The sequence below is a fragment of the Heptranchias perlo genome, chromosome 38 (assembly GCF_035084215.1).
Source record: "Heptranchias perlo isolate sHepPer1 chromosome 38, sHepPer1.hap1, whole genome shotgun sequence".
Lineage (NCBI taxonomy): Eukaryota > Metazoa > Chordata > Chondrichthyes > Hexanchiformes > Hexanchidae > Heptranchias > Heptranchias perlo.
In genome coordinates, this window is record NC_090362.1 from 7,597,178 (window position 1) to 7,618,972 (window position 21,795).

Sequence of the window (21,795 nt, forward strand, 5' to 3'; positions counted from 1 at the left end):
CTCCCCAATCAAGAGGGCAGCAAAGTGCTATCACTAGTGCCAATCTGAATCGCTGCAAGCAGCTGTGTGACAATGCCCTAGGGTGACTCTCTCCAGTTTCCCCTATATCCCTCTGTTAGCAGTGTTGTGATTGGTAACTGCTTTCTAGAGGACCATGTGTGCAAATCAGCATCCTGCCTCCATGGTGTATTAATTTGAGGTTCCAACATGGTACAAGGCCCATTTCCCCCCTCATCATTTTACCAAAGTTAATTTGCCCCTCTTGTTCTCTTTGTTTCTGTCTCATTTAAGGTGCTTATGAGTTGTAACTTGGTGTCTTCAGAATTTTTTTTGCCTTGTCCCTTTCAGATTAAAAGCAAAGGAGGAAGAATGGCGAGAAGCACAAAGGGGTTTCAATAAGATTTGGAGAGAGCAGAACGAGAAGTACTACCTGAAGTCTCTTGATCATCAGGGAATCAACTTCAAACAGAACGACACCAAAACTCTGCGCTCCAAAAGTTTGCTCAATGAAATAGAGAGCATATATGATGAGGTATAGTGTACTTGCAATTGTTGGGGGCTGGAAGTGGGGGGGGGGTGCCTGCTGCTTTGTGACTGGTGATTTCAAGGTGCAATGGGGAGAGAGACCCCATTTCTTACTGGTGGTGAGAGGGCGCCTGGGAATCATCCATTGTCTGCAACAGCTTTAACCTCAACATTAATGTTCTTAATCAGTTTGATTGTTAGGCTAATCGTCCACTGAGAAGTGTGACCCAGTTTTGCTTGGTTACACCCGGGTTTACTCGAAGATTGTGACCACAATTTGCAAGGATTTGCTCTCATTTTGCCTAGTAATGCCGGCTGTAGCGGAAATGCATCAGTACTCTCTGTTTATTAATCTCCCTCCCTTCCCAGCGCATGAGGCCATTCTTTTCCCCTTCTCCATGCACCCCCCCCCCCCCCCCCAGGTTCATTCTGTGTTGCCTTTCTCCCATCTTCTATTCCCCACCCATCTGCAAGCTTATGGACCCAGTCTCCCAAGCTTACTCCTTACTGCCGCTCCTATCTGATACTGCTCTAAAAGATTGAGTTCCTGCTCAGAGCATGCAGTAGAGTTCGACCTCCCAAAGCAGCTGCACAGGTAGGAACTTGGAGTGGCAGAGTCGGGGAAAGAGGAACAGTGCACTTTTGAGGGAAGCATGTGATTTTTGTACATTCTGGGTTAATTGTATCCATGAGATTTATATCTATCAGTGTTAATTGTATTCAGGTGGTGTGTATCAATTGGCGCTCTCTTGTATTCATATATAAGAGAGCTGATCTAGGGTGTGGGTGTGTGTAATGTGGATCTCTGTGAATAAAGGCTTGGAAGCAACTGAAGACCAGGCTCTAGTGTTCTATCCTTCACCACCGGGCTATCCAGCTTATAACATTCTGTGATTTTAAAAAAAGTGCCCGTGATTTTTCAGTGCCCCAGGTTATGACATGTTATTGACGCCCCTTCTGTCTATGCACAGACTTTGAAGTTTTCTTTTAATTGTTCAGTAACCATTGACATTCTAAGCCTGCACTGGTTGGTGTGGTGGAACATTAGGGTGCTTGTCTTAGCGTGCAGAGCCACGGAGGTTTCATGCCTGCTGCTCTTTAAACATTCTTGATCTAGGCCATACCCTGCAGGGAGGCACTAAGTGAGGTTTAGAGACTCGTTCCGTAAAACTGCTTAGCAAATATTTTCTCTTTAGCTCCTGGCAGATTGTTTCACTTTAGTGTTTGTGTCCTGTTGAAGTCACCCACTAGTGTCTGTCACAAGCGCTGGAGTTTGGCATAGTTTTCGTTCCTGACTAGTGATGGGGGCATGCCATTTTAAAATGCAATTTAAGATCATTGGCAAAAGGACCGGAGGGATAAGATGAGGAGAATTTTTTTCACGCAGGTAATTGTTATAATCTGCAAGGCACTGCCTGATAAGGTGGTGGAATTCAGATTCAGTAATAACTTTCAAAGGGGAATTGGATATATACTTGAACAGGAAAAATTTGCAGGGATATGGGGAAATAATGAGGGAGTGGGACCAATTGGATAGCTCTTTCAAAGAGCTGGCACAGGCACGATGGGCCGAAAGGCCTCCTTCTGTGGTGTAAGATTCTTTGAGATTTACTTTTTTTCCTGCCTTGTCCAGTGGTCAAACTCAGCTGTTACTTTCTTGATTTTTGAACCATAAAATCCTATGTAAAAAGCAGTTTGCTTGTTATTGATCCTGATGACCACATGCAGAAACAGCATCCTGTATTAGTTTTACAGATGTACAACATGACAGTTTTAGTTGTGAGTGATCGCAAGTGAGCTTTAATGATTTTTTATAACTGGGCCAATACCATTGCTGAGACTGTAACAAGTTCAAGTCAAACCCTCCTTTGTTTTAAAACTTGTCTGAATCCTGTTATTGTCACAAGAATTTCAACTTAGTTGATTCTTTATATGTATATCTATTACATAATTGCACCAATTCAAAACTCTATAGGTGTCAGCTGTGGCTCAGTGGTAGCACACTGATCTCTGAGTCAGACTAACTGGTTGTGGGTTCAAATCCCACTCCAGAGACTTGAGCACACAATCTAGGCTGACACCTCAGTGCAGTACTGAAGGAGTTCTGCACTGTTGGAGGTGCCGTCTGTTGGCTGAGACGATAAACCGAGGCTCCCTCTATCAACATTAGTAAAAACAGATTATCTGGTTGTGTATCTCATTGCTGTTTGTGGGACCTTGCTATGTGCAAATTGGCTGCCGCATTGCTCCACGCTACAATAGTGAATATATTTCAAAAGTAAAATGCTTTGGGGCGTCCTGAGGTTGTGACAGGTGCTTTATAAATGCAAGTTCTTGCCTTCTTTCTATGAAAATTAACAGTGCATCAATCTGGCGTCTTACACAACAAAAATGAAATGCATTAAACATCTGCTCTTATAACCGCAGTTGTTGAAAGTGTTTTATTGTAAATTTATGCCTAATGTTTCCTCTTCTGTTTACTTGCGCCTGTTTAGCGACAAGAACAGGCGTCTGAAGATCACGCACATGTACCATCAGGTTCTCACTTAACCTTTGTTTACGAGGACAAGCAGATCATGGAAGATGCAGCCTCTCTCATCATCCATCACGTCAAGCGGCAGACTGGGATACAGAAGGAAGATAAATACAAAATCAAACAGATAATTTATCACTTCATCCCCGATCTGTTGTTTGCTCAGCGCGGAGAGCTGTCTGACGTAGAGGATGAGAAAGAGGACGAAGAAGATGAGGAGATGGACATTGACGAGAGCACGGGGGCAACCAAAAAGCACAATGGCATCGGCGGCAGCCCATCCAAGCCGAAACTGATGTTCAGCAACACGGGAGCACAGAAGCTGCGGGGCATGGACGATGTGTACAACCTGTTCTTTGTGAACAATAACTGGTATATCTTCATCCGGCTTCACCAGATCCTGTGCTTACGACTCCTAAAGATCTATAACCAGGCGGAGAAGCAGATTGAGGAGGAATGCAGAGAGAGAGAGCGGGAGATGCTGACAGGAAAGCGAGACAAAAATGACAGTCCTGCTGTTCAGCTTCGACTAAAGGAACCCAGTGAGTATACACAGGAATCTGAGTGGGCTTTCCCTATTGGGAAATAATAAAGGCAGCCACTTTATTTTCTTACCATTAACGCACTGAATGTGATGGTCTGATTCGATCTTTAAGATGTATTTTGTGTTGGTGAAAGTGATGAATGATTGGAGCTCTTTTTACATTTCATTTTTGCACACAGTGTCAGCATTGAGGACTCCCAGGTCTAGGTATGACACTGGTTAGATAAATCTAGTGCAGAAGTTTGTCTGATCTATATATAACCTGTGTTGCATGCCTCAAAACACCATGTAGGTTTCCAGTGTGATGTTTCATTTTTTCAGAATGGTTATCCTGGCCACTCAGTTGATACTGAATTGCAACTGCCTTTGTGCTGCAGTGCTCCACTTCCCATTTGATTCCGTTGTACTTGATCCTCAGGTGCAGGCAGCTTCAAGGAATTCAGTACTCTCTGGACAGAATCTTGATTATTTTTTAAAAAAGAAAACTTTCAGATGACACTTCATGACTGTCGTGTTTTGGCATCTTTTGACCATTTCTCCACAGTAAAGGATTTGGAAAAAGATTTCATTTTAACGTTGGGCTCTTACGACAAAGTGTATTCTCACACGTTTTTTTTTTAAAAGAGGCACCCAGATGAAAGGTGGTTAATATAATCACTTAAGGTTGTTTTTTCCAAAGACTAAACAGTAAGCAGTTTGGTAGCTTGTCTCAATAATCAGAAAACACCTCACACCCATTGTGTTGGAAAGTCTTTAGCCGGCTCTCTGAAAGAGCTTTCAATTAATCCCACTCCCCTGTTTATAAACTGAGAGACCAGACATAAGCGTTTAGGATGTTTACAGAGAGTAAGGGGTTAGAAATGTCAGAAGACATTTAGAAGTTAGCTTGTTTAAGTCAAGTAGGATGACTGATGTGGGGAAGGGTGGCTTGTTTTTTAATTTGTATCATTATATGAAGATATGTTGTATTGATTGAATTAAGTGAGTCCAATCATAACTGATATTCTCTTTGTTCACCTTACTATGATTTAAAGAGCTTATCAATTTGTATCTGCCCTTGTCTCACCAAGTGTTTGCTCAATCTGTTTTGGTGAGATTTAAGAAGCACATCTGTACAAGATACGAATATCTGTTTCATGTCTGACCGTGGGTCCTGTTATCATGGCAGTAGATGTAGGCCGTGTGAGTCAACTCCCATAAAAGAAAGGTGCTTGGACCGCTTACAGGGGCGAGTGACGCCACTGACCCCGAGAAGGTACCTGGCAGATCCGAATTTGTAATGCTGGTGCTGACTCTCCATCCTAATGTTAGAGTGTTTTGTGCAGAGTACGGAACGTATTTGGAACCGCAGCATCCTCCAATGCCTCTGACTGTAGGTGAATTGGCACACTGCCTGTTGTAATAAGCCTCTGATCTCCAGCAAACTGCGATTCATTTTGAAATTTTTTTGCACTTTTTTTTCTTACTATTTATTACTATGTCAGCCCTTTTGGTAATGTGCCAGTACTGGGGAACTTCTCCATATACTATCTATAAAGTACAGCTAAAAGTTACCACAGTCTAGGATTTTTCTGGTAAAGCGCAGGAATAAATTGTGGTGGGAGGAGAACCTACTGGTGTCAGCTGTGGCTCAGTGGTAGCACTCTCACTTCTGAGTCAGTAGGTTGTGGGTTCAAGCCCACTGCTGCGTGACTTGAGCACATAATCTCAGCTGATACTTAAGTGCAGTACTGAGCATTGCATTGACGGAGGTGCCATCCTTCGGATGAGACATTAGAGTGAGGCCCGGTCTGCTTGTTCTGTTGGTTCAGGGGGATGCTAAATATCCCATGGCACTATTCTAAGAAGAGCAGGGAGTTCTCCCATTTAACTGACAAATTTCCTCCCTGAACCTGAAAACAGATAAACTGGTCATTCATTGCATTGCTGTTTATAGGATCTTGCTGCGTGATTACCCACACTACACAGTAACTACACAATGCACGTCCATTCCACGTGAAGTGCTTGGGAAATTTCTTTACTACCTGCACTGCTGCAGCATAAAGACTGACCAGCAAAATATAGCCAGTGTTTTTACAAAAGAGTAATTATGTTTGTTGTCTAACTGTAGTCCTGTAAAGTTCTTAATATCAGCCTATGAGCCGTGGTCATACAAGTTTAATCTTCTGAACTTTGAACTCCACATTCTGGGTTGGATTTGATACTAGTGGCGAGAATAGAATTTTAATAACATCGACAAATCTGTGAGAGAGATTTCAGATTGATGGACAGACACCGGAAACCGTTATCATTAAATACTGAAACATGGAGATGGTGGTAACTCAATCACGAGAGGGAACCTAGGATGTCACAGTACAGCTATGATCATCATTGTCCTGTGATACTTTGACTTATTGCTCGTGTTACATTTACTAGGAAATCATCTCCTTTGGGATGATTCTTCTTAATCGTTTACTATGGTCAATGATTGACATGATAAAGGATAATAGTAATTGCATTAGCTTTTGACATATAATCATACAGCACAGAATGAGACCATTCGGTCCATCGTGCCTGTGCCGACTCTCTGAAAGAGTTACCAATTAGTCCCACTCCCCTTCTCTTTCCCCTGCAAATCTTTCCTTTTCAAGTATATATCCAATTTTCTTTTGAAAGTTACTATTGAATCTACTTCCACCGCCCTTTCAGGCAGTGAATTGCGGACCATGTTTGCAATTTTCTAATACTTGAGGCGAGGGAACACGGGCTGTTTGTATCTGATATGAGGCGTAGTGCTTTGTAAGTGCATGAGACTGGTGCGAGGGGCTGAGTTTACGTGTGGCAGTGGCTGTGTGAGAGGCTGTGCTTTGTAAATGTGTGAGACCTGTTTATTTTGGGCTGTATGTAGCTGATGCTTTGGACTTGTGTGCAAGGGACAATGTGTGATGTGAATTGCTTTGTGTGTGCAAGGGTCGGTGCTGTAACCTGTTGCTTTGTCGAATTTCAGTGGATATTGATGTGGAAGATTATTATCCAGCTTTCCTTGATATGGTGCGGAACCTTCTGGATGGCAACATGGACTCCTCTCAGTATGAGGACACACTTCGGGAAATGTTTACTATTCATGCCTTCATTGCTTTTACGATGGATAAACTCATCCAGAGTATAGTCAGGCAGGTAAGATGCGTTCAGTCATAATTATGCCATTCCTTCCTAAGACTTTCACCTGTACTAGGATATTACTATCCATCATCTTGCCTCCCTTCCAATCCATCCCAAGTAAAATATCCCTGTACGGATCCTACAAATTTAACTCTTGTAGAAAGTCCAACAGTTGTTTGCTTTATTTAGAACGGACATGTGTTTGCAGCAACAATTTACACTCATATGGGCACCTTTAAAGTAAGACAGGGACACAGGATGCTTCACAGGGGCTTATAGGACACCAAGCAGAAATTGGATGAGTTTGGGAGGGAGCGGGGGGAGGAAGTGGGGTGACTGCTCAAGCACATGGGCCTTGAGAAGATTTTTGAAGTTTAGGAGAGATGTGGCAAGGCGGAGATGTTTAGGAAGAGAATTGCTGAGTGTGGGGCCATGATGGCTCACAGCTGTATCGCCAGTGGTGGAGCAGAGGGAAGGGAGGTGCATTGTACTCCAGACTCAGAAGAACAGAGGGTCATAGGGTGGAGGCAAGCTACAAATGGACTTGAAAAGGATTTTGAAATCAATGCTTTAGGGGGCAAAGATTATGGATGGATGGGACTTGGTGCAGGATAGGATCTGTTTGCAATGTGTGGTGTGCACTGTCCTTGTGGAGCAGGCGCACCATGTAGCTGACATCTGTGGAAATTGTGCCAGGTTTAAACCGAGGATAGAAATTGGGGTTTCTGAAGTGTTTTAACAGTGGTCCTGCCTATTGAGTGCAGGGTAAGCACTTTTCTCCAGGAAAGAAGAGAAAATCGGAGGAAGTGTCATTCTGGACAACTCTGAATAGTCAGCGAGCAAGTGACAGTGGCAGCAGCCGTAGAGTTGAGGCATGTGAAGAAAGGGAGAAACATTAAGAGATGAGTTTGTTGGATTGAGAGATTGCACCAGCTACATTTCTTAAGTACTTTGTGAATTATTTCCTGAAAATCCTATGTACAATAAATGAAGAAACTATTTTTAGTGCTGCTGGTCAGTGCAGCACATAATCTGTCGTTGTGCTGGTAACAACCAATTGAATTGCTCCTTTAGCTGCTGGAGCATATTGTAACAGCATTTAACATTTACTTGGTTTCCTTTACACAGAAACGAGAGTTTCTATTCATTAAAATATTGATAAGTAGTTGTGTTGGTTGCAGTGCTCAGCGGGGCTACTTGGTGGTTAGCTAATACAGTCCAGGTGGATCAATATAGGATGTGTAACAGAAAAGCTGTCCTTACTTAAGGGATTTGTTTAATCAGTTAAGCCTGATCTGGCTTATTGTCAGATTGCCTACTCAAGTGTGATGCTGGCATCACGAACCCTCTACCTTGTCCCTGTGTGGGGAAGGGGTGGGGGGACAGTTTTTTTCCCCCCTAGTGTTGAATCTTACTGTCCTACTTGCTTTTTGTCCTTTTTTTAAAAAAAAGTTCATTCATGGGATGTGGGCGTCGCTGGCGAGGCCGGCATTTATTGCCCATCCCTAATTGCCCTTAAGAAGGTGGTGGTGAGCTGCTGCCTTGAACCGCTGCAGTCCGTGTGGTGAAAGTTCTCCCACGGTGCTGCTTATTATGTCTTTTTGTAGCAGGATTGTACAACTGAGTGGCTTGCTAAGCCATTTCGGAGGACAGTTAAGAATCAACCACATTGCTGTGGGTCTGGAGTCACATATACAACATTAATTACTAAAGGACATTAGTGAACCAGATGGGTTTTTATGACAATTCGGTAGCTTCATGGTCACTTTTACTGATACTAGCTTTTTAAAAAAATGTAATTAACTGAATTTAAATTCCCCAGCTGCCGTGGTGGGATTTGAACTTATGTCTCATTATTCCAGGCCTCTGGATTACTAGTCCAGTAACATAACCACTATGCTACGTACCCATGTGCCCTGCTCTAAGTACTCAATACTTGAGATGGGAATAATTTTCCCTGCTGGAAATTTAAAGAACTTTAGTATAGGGGTGTAGTTTTGCAGGCTCTGGAGAACGTATTTGAACTGTCTTGTGATTCTCCACCAGTGGAAATACTTTATTGTCACTGGTATTTTTCTATAACAATAATTTAAAAAAGTGATTGCTTTAAATTCAGTGTCATAGACCAGGGTTATTGAAGCTATTGCCTGTGGGCCACATGCAGCTCACAATTGGTACTCTGGCTCATAAATCCTGTTTTGTTTTACTTGTATTTTTATTTTTTACTCACTGTTCGAATTTCAAGGGTCTGGAGGTTCTTCGCACTCTTGGTCGATAAATCCTAAATTAGAACTTCAAAATTTGTTGGTATGCACATTTTGAGATGCGTGCAGACTAATGGAATATTGATTTGAATTTTTATGTGGCCAGCAAGGCTTCAGTGTACACCGACAATGATAAAAAGCTTGGACACTCCTGCCATAGACGATTAGTTTTAATGTTAAAGGATTTAAATAGCCATATTATCTGGAGCTCTTTTGTTGAGCGCAGCTAGTGTCATGGAACGTGGCTATTAGGTGATTCACTGGTAAAGTGAAAGTTATGTGACCGTGTTGCATTTGGCACAACGTATTACAGTACTGCACGCTAGGCTGTGGCATTGGGCTACTAGAGGATTAATTATCAGTGGACAGAATGGCCTTTTCTCAACCTTGTCTTAGAAGTTGTTGTGAGCCAGGATTTGTTTCAGATTCCTTTACATGTCTGGTTCCTGATCTCAGCCACACAGTGGGGCAGGATATGGATTCAGCAGCACTGCCAGAGGTCTGGGAGCAGATAGTTTGACTACCCCCTCAAGAGAGGTTCCTTCTGAAATGAGCTCTAAACAGACCTAGGTATCTGAACTTGTGTACTGACAAGTGTTGCCTGATTTCCTTGTTTGCAGCTTTTTTTTTAGAACTTACTATTTGGTCAGTATTTTCCATTGTTGAAACAGGAATGTTAAAATCCACCTATGTTACATCAATTTCTTTTAATATTTAAGGGGGGAAAATACAATCTCAAATCTTAGTGAATTTAATCACTTGTGATTTTTGAGTTTGTTTTGTTAGGGCATCTGCAAGAGTGGGGAGGGATAAAACTCAAAATGAAACTCCTTTATTGGAAGGTTGACTGTTGCCTTTGGCATGTCAACCTTGGGATTGGCAGCAGAAATCCATTATTGTGGTCAGTATGTGTTAGGATTAGCATTTCTGCAGCCATCAGTAGTTGAAAATATGGGCATGAATCACTCAGTGTATTTTTTCTTTAATGGTGTATTCTCCCCTTGGGTCCACTCAGGCTAAATTCCAGTTGACCAATACCATCCCCCTCCCACCATCCCCCAATCCGAAAAAGTCCGTGAGAGTAGCCTGGGTGGCCTTTCTTTGTGGGTACTGACCTGACTTCTGCTCAGGTCCTCCCAACAGTGGCATGGTTGAGATCGGGAATGTGGAGTGGGGGAGTTGCAGGTGTGAACATTTAACCCACCCTCTGTGTTGTGCACTGGGGCTTCAGTGCATTGTGCCATGGTGCCATCACTTAACACCAGTCTCTTTATAAACCTTTCTGAAATGAATTGGTTCTCAACTTGACTTGCATTGAGATTAGGAACTTAGGGTGGATTGCTCACCTAGCCTCTAAATTTCCAATATGACCTCAAATCCAAAGATCTATTCGAATCACTAACCTGATCCCTGCTTTTTGCCTTTATTTTTCTTTACAGCTGCAGCATATTGTGAGCGATGAAATCTGTATACAGGTGACCGATCTGTACCTAGCAGAGAGTAATAACTGTGCCACTGGAGGTCCCTTGGCAACCATATCCTCCCGAGCTGTTATAGAAAGCAACTACCAGCGCAAGGCTGAACAGCTCATGTCAGATGAGAACTGTTTTAAGGTAAGTGTATGTTCAGATTCTGATCCATCACTGGCAGAAACCCTTTTTGAATGACATTTAGGGAGGTGTGGTCAGAAATATGATGGAGGGACATGGCGCAGAACAGGGGTCAAGTGGGGTATGATGTGACTTCAATGTTACACAACTACTGATGAAGTAAAGGTGCAGATTTATCACATGGTGGGATCCCATCATGACTCTTGTGTTGCTCTGGTTCTTTTGTACATAGTTCAATGCTGGAAGTGTGACATTTATACAGTGCCTGATGCCGTATGTCCAAATTTATTCAGAATTTTGGTCTCTAGTTTGGAGCCAAATGTTAATAGTTGCTTCAAGTCTTGAGGAAAACAACAACTGTGACAAAGAACTCAGTAAATTTAATAACCAGTTGGAATTTTAAGGTGGTGACTATCTACAGAGAGGGAAAGATAATGTGACATAGTGGGGGGTAGTAAAGTGCACTGTGCATTAGTAATAATGCCTATTAAATGGAATTAAAATGTTTAAACATTACTGACTATAAAAGCATTTCACACTTATATAATTGAGCACACATGGTAGTAAACATGCAGTGTCTACTTTATTCTACTTGGTATGAAAAGTAAATGAAAATAGTTCACAAACATAGAGTAGTGTACCTGGGAATGAGTTACTGAATTCAATGTAATTGAAGAATTCAGATAATTTGTGTGTCAAATAGTGACTCTATGGAATGAAATTTAATGGGAGTGAATTTGGATGATTTATAAATATTGAATAACTGGGATTAATTAGAGGCTGTAACATAACTGGAGGGTTCAGGTGACTTGTATTTTTACTATATGTACGTACAGCTTGTCAAATAAGTCGTTAATTTATAAATACCGCCCTCCACTGAATCCCATTTGGGATTTGAAATGCATAATTCAGGAAATCTCTCCCTCTTCCTGTTCTGTGCTATACAATCTATTGCTGTTAATGAGGGTTCAACCATAAGCTGGTTGGAATATCTGTATTCTCCAGCTTGCGGTTCCCTCCTCGAGGTGATGAGGGGATTTTTTTTATGTAGCGAGTTGTTATGATCTGGAATGCACTACCATTAGGGTGGTGGAAGCAGATTCAATAGCAATTTTCAAAAGGGAATTGGACATATACTTGAAAAGGAAAAATTTGCATGGCTATGGGGAAAGAGCAGTGGAGTGGGACTATTTGGAAGGCTCTTTCAAAGAGCCAGCCCAGGCATGATGGGCCGAATGGCCTCCTTCCGTGCTGTAAGATTCTGTGATTTTATGTCTGCATTACCATGCTGAGCTGTAGAGATCTTTGTGTGGAGTCTTACCACAATGTGGTTGATTGAACATAATATTGTTGTAAAAACAAATATTGGGTGTACTTTAGAACCATTTGAATTTATTATTTATTTTCTTTCTTTCTAGCTTACGTTCATACACAGCCGAGAACAAGTGTCATTAACCATTGACCTGTTGGACACTGAAGAGGAAAACTCAGACGATCCTGTGGAAGCTGAGGTGCGCTTGACACAAAACTGAAGTTAAGATTGATGAATGATGAGGGGTACTCCCAGCCGAGAGTGTAAAGTACCTGGGGGTCCTGTCTGTGCGACAGGATAGTTTTATTTTGCCAGAAACACCTAGATTTGGAGAATCCAGAAGATCCATTTTAAATTCCCTGTATAAATAAAACTTTTTTTTCCACACCTGTACATATAACAACAAAGAGAATACACAGATTTTGCTCCACATAATGTTGTGGTTCCTATATTGTGTTTCTTTTTGGACTCTTGCCTTCATTACAGCTTGTGCCTGTGTCATTTTATTGAACCTCAAGCTCCAGTATTTCACTGCAACAACGCATCTAGCCCACACCCCAGACAAAAATGAATGAACACAGTCTTACTGTGAACTGATTTGAACATTGTCATAAAAATGGTGGCTTTCAGAATGGAATCGGAATGGGATATGAGCATCTTAACTGCGACCCTGCGCATACTATTTGTAGAATTTAATTAAATAACAGGAATCACGGAGATACTGAAAACTTAATTCTGTGGGTTCCTGTGATATTGGGCTTTTCAATATTTGAAACTGTCCCTTTGCTCTCATTTCAGCATGTAAGGTCTGTGAACTTCACAAAGTTAGCATAAATCCACTGTAACATTGGGCACAAGGACAGAACTATGCTTTGCCCACATCATTAACTTCTATGAAACATTGTTTTGAGTTAGAAAGATTTGAAAGAACGAAAAGCTTGCGTTTATGTAGCACCATCTCGCATCTCCCAGAAATGTCTCAAAATGCTTCATGTACATTGAATTTGAAATGCAGTGACTTCAGGTGCAGTAATTGTTTTGGACGCAGCAAGATGCCATAAACCGCTGTGAACTGAATGACTGGTCGATCTGTATTTGGTGGTGTTGGTTGAGGGAGGAATGTTGGCCACTGGAAGAACACTCTACTTTTCTTCAAATACTGCTGTGGGATTTTTAATGTTCATCTGAACCACTGGAGCTGGCAGTTTAATTTAATGTCTCATCCGAAAGTTAGCACCTCTGACAGTGCAGCACTCCCTCAGTGCTGTGCTTGGTTTCAGATATGATCAAGTCCTGGATTGGGGTTTGAACCAAACTAACAGATGAGCATGCTACTAGATGAATCAAGCTGACATCCAATTTATCTTAGTTTGAAGTAATTATGCTGAAGTTTTATCCACTTCATCTTTTCTTCCATTGAAAGGAAGTATAATTTACACAGGGCACTCATCAATTAGATAAACGAGTCTTCATTGGTTTAGGCAGCTGTCTGTTTCCTTTGAAAGTAAAAGATTGAAAAAACCGAATACCTAGTAAGTTATGAAGTGTATTTCTTGTTACTCCCTCCTTTTTTAAATTTGTTCTTAGGATGTGGGCGATGTTGGCAAGGCTCCATTTATTGCCACTCCGAGTTGTCCAGAGCAGATAGTGGTGGGCCTTCTTGAACCACTGCAGTCTTAGTGGTGGAGGTGGTAGGTAGGAAATTCCACTATATCGTCTCAGCGATGACTAAGGAACAGCAATAAATGTCCAAGTCAGAATGATACTTGACTTGAAGGAGAACCTTGAGGTGATGATGTTCCCACAACATTGCTGCTTTTATCCCTGGGGAGGGAAGTGCTATTGAAGTACCCTTGGTGAGTTGCTGCATTGCATCCTGCAGGTTATACATAGTACGTTGATGCTGGAGGGTGTCCATATTTAGTGGCCGGGAATCAAGTGGACTGCACTGTTCTGGATGATGTTGAGCTTATTGAATGCTATTATGGCGGCACCCATCCAGGCGGTTGGTGAATCTTCTATCTGATTCCTGACGAATGTTGGAGAGGTTTCGAGGGGTCAGGAGGTGAACCACTTGTTGCAGAGTACTGAGCCTCTGCCCTGGTGGTGTTATGGCTGGGTCCAGTTAAGATCACCTCCAAGATCTTGATGGTGGGGGAATTGTCGATGGTGATGCTTTTAAAGGTCAAGGAGAGATGGCTGAGCTTTCCTTTCTTTGGGATGGTCATTACCTGACACTTGGGTGGCGCGAATGTTATCTGCCACTTCTCAGCTAAAGCCTGGATGCTATGCAGATCTTGATCGATATGGGCTGCTTCGTTATCAGAGGAGTTGTAAGTAGAGCTGAATACTGTGAAATCATAAGCAAAGAGCTCCACTCCTAGCCTTATTATGGAGGGAAGGTGATTGATGAAGCAGCCGAAGATGATTGGACCAAGGACGCTTCCCTGAGAAACTCCCGCAGCAGCATCCTCGGGCGGCGATGATTGGCTTCGGACAACCACAACCATCTTCCTTTGTGTCAGGTATGACTCCAGCCGCTGAAGGGTTTTCCCTTTAACTGCTCCCGCCCACCCAATTAATCCCAGTTTTGTTAGGGCTCATTGGTACCACATTAGGTCAAGTACCGTTTTGATGTCTTGGGCGGCTACTCTCACCTCTCCTCTGGTATTCAGCTCTTGTGCCCATGTCTGAATCGAGGCTGCAATGTGATCTGGGGCCAAGTGCTTCTGGTGAAACTATTGATGATTCCTTCCATCACTTTACTGATTGGAAGGAGGATGATAGGGCGGTAATTGACCGGGTTAAATTCATCCTGTTTTTTGTAAATGGGATATACCTGGGAAATCTTCCACATTGTTTGGTAGACGCTTGTGTCTTAGCTGTACTGGAACAGCTTGGCTATGGGAGCAGCTAGCTCTGGTATGCAGGTCTTCAACTGTACAGCCAGGATGTTGTCAGGGCTCATTGCCTTAGCTGTGTCCAGTGCACTTAGATGCTTCTCATTGTCACATAGAATGAACTGAATTGGCATCTATGATATTGGGGACCTCAGGAGGAGGCCGTGTAGAATTGTTCACTGCGCACTTTTGTATAAAGATGCTTGCAAACACTTAAGCCAAGCATGTGGATGCAGAAGCTTCACGGTGGTTGAGATGGGGATGTTCATGGAGCCTCCTCCTCCTGTTCGTTGCCTGGGTATACACCACCATTCTCAACTGGATATGGTAAGGCTATAGAGCTTTGCTCTGATCCGTTGGTTATGGGGCCACTTAGCTCTGTCTATAGCCTGCACTTTTGGTGTTCAGCATGCAGGTAGTAGTTTCGCTAAGTTAGTACCTCATTCTAAGATATGCTTGGTGCTGCCCATATGCTCTCTCCCCATTGAACCAGGATTGGTCTTCTGGCTTGATGACCATTGATGTGCTGGGCTATGAGGTCACAGATTGTGGTGGTATGTAATTCTGCTGCTATTGATGGTTCACAGAGCCTCATCGATGCCGATGTTTTGGGTTGCTAGATCTGTCCTTAGCCTAGCGATAGTGCCACCCTGCACAATAGAAGATGTCCTCACAGTGGAGATGAGACTTTGTCCTCACAAGGACTGTGCGGTGGTCACTCTTACCAATGCTGTTACTTCCTCATATTGGCTCCCATGCCACCTGATGTAGGCCCTGGGCCTGGCAGCTGTGTCCTTCAGTACTTGGCCAGTTCAGTCAATGGTGGTACTATTGAGCCACGTTTGGTGGTGGCCATTGAAGTCCACCTTCTTTGCATTCGCTTCTCTCAGTACTGCCTCTGAGTGATGTTTGAATCTGATTCGTTAGTTGAGAGGGACAATAGGTGGTGATCAGAACATTTCTTTGACTTTATTTGTAACTTCATGGAGTCAGGAGTTGATGTTGAGAATTGCCAGGGCCACCTGACTATATCACTGTGCCCCCACCGATAGTGGGACATACCGAGGGATGATGGAGGATTTTGCATTGTTGGCTGATAGATCTGTGAGTATCACTGTCTGGCTAGTTCTTCCTACTTCGTATTCGTGAGGAGAACTTTGCAGGGTTGACTATACTGGGATTGCCTAAGTTTTGTCCTTTTTCAAAGCTTGGGTCATTGCCAGATTTTTAAAACTTATTTTTTGAACTTTGTAGCAGTTGTTTACAACTGAGTGGCTTGATAGGAGTCAACCATGCAGCCTGGGACTAGAGTCACATGCAGGCCAGACTGGGAGGAGTGGCAGGCTCCCAGTTGGATTTTATGACAATCCAGAAGCTGGTGCTGGCCCACAAATTACCAGATTTATTCAGTTTGGCTTCACAACTTGGCATGATTTGAACTCATGAGCTCTGTGTTGCTAGTCCAGTGCCAGTCACCACTAGGCTACCATATCCTGGTGGAGCAAGAGTCATGAATGAAAGTTAGAGCTCACTCTACTTGTATTTTGGCCGCCTTTTGGGCTGATATATTCAGGGTTCCTCTGGAGGCTAACTTTATGACAGCTACCTATAGCAGTCTCCATGTTTTTTCAAACCCTTGATTGTGAGTACTGCAGTATTTGAAATTATCAACTCTCAGAGCCATCCCCAGTGCTTTTTTACAATATTGATACAATTCAGAAAGTAGTCCAGTCTGGGTGCTAATTCCAACTCCTAGTAGCTGGAGGCAGACGTCTGGGAGCACAACGCACATCCATTCTCTTGACAGTAGAGGCCTGAGTCCAAGCAGACTAAAGAACGAAGATAACTTGCAAATCTTTGGTGTAGTTAGAATAGATGTCGCTAAAATCTTCCTCAATTTTGATTCAAACTCAACCTCTACATATTAATCAGCTTCTGCCTAACCTTTCATCTTTTGTCTAATCTATCGCAGTTTAGAGTTGTGTCTCATTCATTGTTTTATTGGGATTAGAAGTGCTGTTTGTGTGAAGGATTAATACCAGCACAGACTGGTTGAACCAAGCAGCTGTTTCTGTGTTGTACCTTTTTGTATCATATTTTATAATCAGTTCTTTATTGTTACTGTTGTTTTTATCATGTCTAATAAAGCTTGGGTATGTCATAATTAACTGATCCTCGCATATTTCAGTGCTTTTAGGTTCAGCCGTGACTCAGTGAGTAGCATTCTCGCCTCTCACTCAGAAGGTTGTGGGTTCAACTTCCACTCCAGAGTCTTGAGCACAAAATCCAGGCTGACACTCCAGTGCAGTACAGAGGGAGTGCTGCACTGTCAGAGGTGTTGTCTGTTGGATGAGATGTTAAACCGAGGCCCTGTCTGCCCTCCCAGGTGGACGTAAAAAATCCAATGGCACTATTTCTAAGAAGAGCTGGGGAATTACAGATCATCTGGTCATTATCACATTGCTGTTTGTGGGTCCTTGCTGTGTGCAAATTGGCTGCCACGTTTCCTACATTACAACAGTGACTACACTTCAAAAGTATTTAATTGCCTGTAAAGCGCTTTGGGATATCAAGGTCATGAAAGGCGCTATATAAATGCAAGTCTTTTTTTTTGTTGGTCTCCAAGATCTCACTTTTGAGGCTGTTCCTCCAAGTGAGGATGTGAATCAGCAGAGCTGGAAGAAATCTCTTGACACTAAGTGCAGTTTTATTTAAAGGAACAATGTCCACAAGTGATTTTCTTTCTTGCTTCCTCTGCACCCCTCTCTCCCCCAATTGAATGGAAGGAATTTATAATTGGAGGTGGAGGTTGAACTTAAACTAAAAAAAAATTATACATATAGTAAGTAATCTACCATCATGTGTGTGGCTGATCACATTTAAATAACACTTGCCTGTTTGTTTGCAGCGTTGGTCAGACTTTTTGGATCGTTATATGAATTCAGATTCTACCTCTCCTGAACTACGGGAACATCTAGCACAGAAACCTGTGTTCCTGCCAAGGTAAGGCTTTTCCAATGACTGTCAAACTATGAACCCTAGCATAGCTATCGAACAGTAAATTAGTGTAAATAGTATTTGGAGGAAAGAGATAGATAAAAGACGTCAGTTGTAGGGAAATTTTTGGAATGTATCATCAGAGACAGAGTGACTGAGCACATGAACAAGTGTGAGCTGATCAGAAAGTCAGCATGGATTTGTGAAGGGAGGTCATGTCTGACTAATCCAGTTGAATTTTTTGGGGAGGTCACTAACAAGGTGGACAGGGGAGTGTCTATGGATGTTGTCTATATGTCAGTCTGTGGATGTTGTCCGTATGGACAGTCTGTGGATGTTGTCCGTATGGACAGTCTGTGGATGTTGTCTGTCTACATGGACTTCGGGAAGCCACTTGATAAGGTTCCGCACAAGAGATTATTAGCAGAAATGAGAGTGCGTTTAATTGGAGGTAACCTTAGGACACGGGTTGATAATTGGTTGAGTAGTAGGAGACAGAGAGTAGGGATAGGTGGAACATTCTCTGATTGGCAGAATGTGACAAGCGAGTTCCCCGGCAATCTGTACTGGTGCCTCAGTATATCAATCTGTACTGGTGCCTCAGTATATCAATCTGTACTGGTGCCTCAGTATATCAATCTGTACTGGTGCCTCAGTATATCAATCTGTACTGGTGCCTCAGTATATCAATCTGTACTGGTGCCTCAGTATATCAATGACTTGGATGAAGGAGTAGAGAGTTGTATATTCAAGTTTGCAGATGATACTAAGTTAGAACAGTAAGTGTGCAGATGGGAGCAGGAAATTACGAAGAGACAGAGACATATTAAGTGACTGGGCAAAACAGGCAGATGGAGTTCAATGTGGGGAAGTGTGAGGTCATCCACTTTGGATCCAAGAAAGACAAATTGGAATATTTTCTGAATGGATTAAGTACAGTAAACACAAATCTCAAAGGGCACCCTTTTCAGAATTTCACATCGCAAATTCTTCCGGACAGAAATCTTGCCCCATAATGACAACCAATCACAGTATTGTAGTAGGAAAAATCCTTGCGCGAGGAAGCCGATTTAAGCTGTTGATTCATCTTATCACAAGAGAAAATTATTGGCAACACTACCTTTAAGAGCTTTGCACGCAGTAACCTTGCCCATGTCACTTGACCTTCCCGCTATTATAGCCTGTGGACTACTTTTGTAAAGTGAATTGAACTTGTAACCCTTCCTAAGAAATTGTTGTTCTGAAGTGTACTTTCAGTACATCCCTTGGAAGCCGAGTGCATGCGTCAATGCATCTACTAGTATATTTCAAGCCCTTTTATTTATTTCCTGCAGAACCAAGTGTTCTTGTCAATTATTTATTTCTTAGAGTAGTAAGATTTCTGAACGTTGCTCGTTCAGGGTGTGGAATGTATTTTGCTTTACCAGTTTGCACATCCCTCCCAATCACCACCGCTATCATTGAGCAAGAAGCTAGGGACTTATTTTTAAATTAATTAAATCAGCCTCACTTTACAGTTTTATTTAATTAATTTACCATGAATTAAAATAAGTCAATCAAGTACCCCAAAATAACTTCTTAAGGACCTGCGTGCAGATCAAGTCTAACACATTGGGCTCGATTTTAGGGTCGGGTTTCCAGCGGGGGGGCCCCGAAAATCCCGATATGCGGTCACGTGACCGGATCGCGCCGCGATCCCGACCACTTCCGGGTTCCCCGATGACGTGCGGGGCTGCGTGCGTGGCCCCCGCTGGTGGGAATCCCGCAGGCAATTAAAGCCAGCGGGGTTCCACTTGAGAGTACTTACCTTGCTTGTTGAGGTCAGTTAATGAGCTGAATCAGCTGTCAAAAGAGGAAGTGTGGGATTTTACCTGCATCGCAGACTGTTTCACACACTGGGGGAAACAGTCTCTCTCCAACCAGGCGTGTTGCAGCCAGCAGCCTGTGGCAACTGCCAAGGTGCACTCCACGGGGGAGAGCCCTCACCCACGCAGGAGGCCACCGCGTCACATAGGGCAACCCCTGCCCCCCACCACCCCTTGCCAAGCCAGAGGACAGACCGACACGAAATCGCAGCCCCAGTCCGAGGAACCACCCACCTACCCTGCACAACCCCTCAGACCAACACCTGCCAGATGGGTGGTGCGTCGACACCCTTGGAGGACGAACAGCTTGACCAGCCCCAGCAGCCTCGCAGTCCACGCGGTCCGCCGCAGAGACGTGGAGCCCCCCAACACGGTGTTGTTGCACGCCCACCTGCACAGCAGGAGGGAGGGCTACCGCAGAGAGAGACGCATCGCAGAGGGCACTACCCTCGCCACATGGTCCACAGACCGAGGCGAAGCTCCCCGGACCTCTCCGAGCAGCAGTGCACACGGAGGCGCAGATTCGCTCGACATGTAGTCGTGGAGATCTGCAGGCTCTTTCATGCCGAGCTGCTCCTGGCTGGCCCCAGCACCAAGTGCTTACCTGTCGCTGCCAAAGTCACCACTGCCCTCCACAACTTCTCCTCCGCATCCTTCCAGGGTGCAGCCGGCTACACCGCCGATGTCTCTCAGTCGTCTGCGCGGAAGAGCCCTGCAAATACACCTGCACCTACTCTGCAGTAACACGATGGGTGGCATCAGTGGTGGGTCCTCATAGTGATACCCAGGAGCGGGCATTATTGGACACAACAGACAGGATTCGCGGAGACATGGCAGTGGTGGTGCCAATATAATGTGTGCTGTTTGTTGCTCTGAAATTCAATATAGGTAACACCCATGGCAAACCCTCCAACACCCTTGTGCACCCCCTTCATGCTCACGAAACATTTGCCTTACGCTGCCTACTGCACATATGTGATGCATGCCCTGTGGCTGCAGCACAGGTGGTGGCAGGTTGAGTGAGGCTGGCCGTGAGGGAGATGCACGAGAGGGTGAGTATGGGATAGAGCCATGAGATTGTATGAGGATTGGGTTGCGTGGTAGTGGCAGGATGAGTACTGGCGAGGTGAGTAAGTGGAGGTAAGATGAGGATGGGGTTTGAGTGGGTATGAGGGGTGATGTGACAGAGTAGTGTTGGCGGTGCCGAAGGAGATGTGGGGTTGGGGCAGTGTTGTGGCAGATGGAGTGTAGGGGAAAGACTTCGTGTTCTCACTGTGGCTGACCTACTGAGATCATTGCAGCGCCTCCTGCACTGTATGCAGGTGGGCGATATGTTGGTTGCGCAGGTGACCCCCTCTGCCACCTCGAGCCAGGCCTTCTTGGTGGCAGAGGCTGGCCGCTTCCTCCCGCCCGCCGGGTGGAAGATCTCTGTCTTCGCCCTCCTCCTCACCCCATCTGATGATACCTGGGGTGAGGCATCATTAAACTGGGAGCAGCCTTCCCCCTGGGCTGCTCCATGCTGAAATTTGTTCCATTGGTTGCAGCATCTGTCAGTGGAGGACTGCCCCTTTAACTAGAGAGCCTCCAGCTGACAGATCGTACTGCGCATGCGCAGCCCGCCCGACGCGCAGAACAGCAGCGCGGAGCCCGGAGGAGCAGGTAATTGATTCCTATTAGTGTGTTGCCTGCTACGATCGCGCGGGCAACACACTAATTTCACCGAGCGTGTTGACCACGCTCCCGAAACCCAACCCGCCGGAAACCCGCAGGCCTGGTAACATCGAGCCCATTGGGTCTAAGTTACTGTGCTGATATTTATGCCCTTGCGATTGCAGCGTTTCCTGTCAACACTTTTTCTAGGCTGACGTTTGTGGTGGTTTATGTCAATTTTGCTTTATAAATATATATATAGTTTTTACCTAATTTTGGAGGATGGATATATATTAATATTAATATGATGGGGCAGAAATCGGTCCCTAAATGGGTTAAATACTTCTCGTTTGTCCCTTCCGCTTTAAGACTTGGGTTTGAATTCATCTTAGACTAATGAGGGGAGAATTTTCATCCTGACTGCTGTAAAGGTCTGAAGCAAACTTATTTTGGC

At 43.9% G+C, this 21,795-nt stretch overlaps 1 protein-coding gene across 3 annotated transcripts in view; it reads left to right on the top strand.

Moving 5' to 3' along the window:
* The window catches only part of sin3aa (SIN3 transcription regulator family member Aa), a 111,216-nt gene that overhangs the window by 81,573 nt on the left and 7,848 nt on the right, over window positions 1-21,795 (top strand). For 2 of the 3 annotated variants that reach the window (XM_067973360.1, XM_067973359.1), the window contains 6 exons: window positions 349-532; window positions 3,021-3,600; window positions 6,589-6,758; window positions 10,447-10,620; window positions 12,036-12,128; window positions 17,738-17,832. In XM_067973360.1, the coding sequence (XP_067829461.1) occupies window positions 349-532; window positions 3,021-3,600; window positions 6,589-6,758; window positions 10,447-10,620; window positions 12,036-12,128; window positions 17,738-17,832 (1,296 nt within the window). Of the gene's footprint in view, window positions 1-348; window positions 533-3,020; window positions 3,601-6,588; window positions 6,759-10,446; window positions 10,621-12,035; window positions 12,129-17,737; window positions 17,837-21,795 lie in introns of those variants that run through there. The other variant, XM_067973361.1, reaches the window with a different exon arrangement.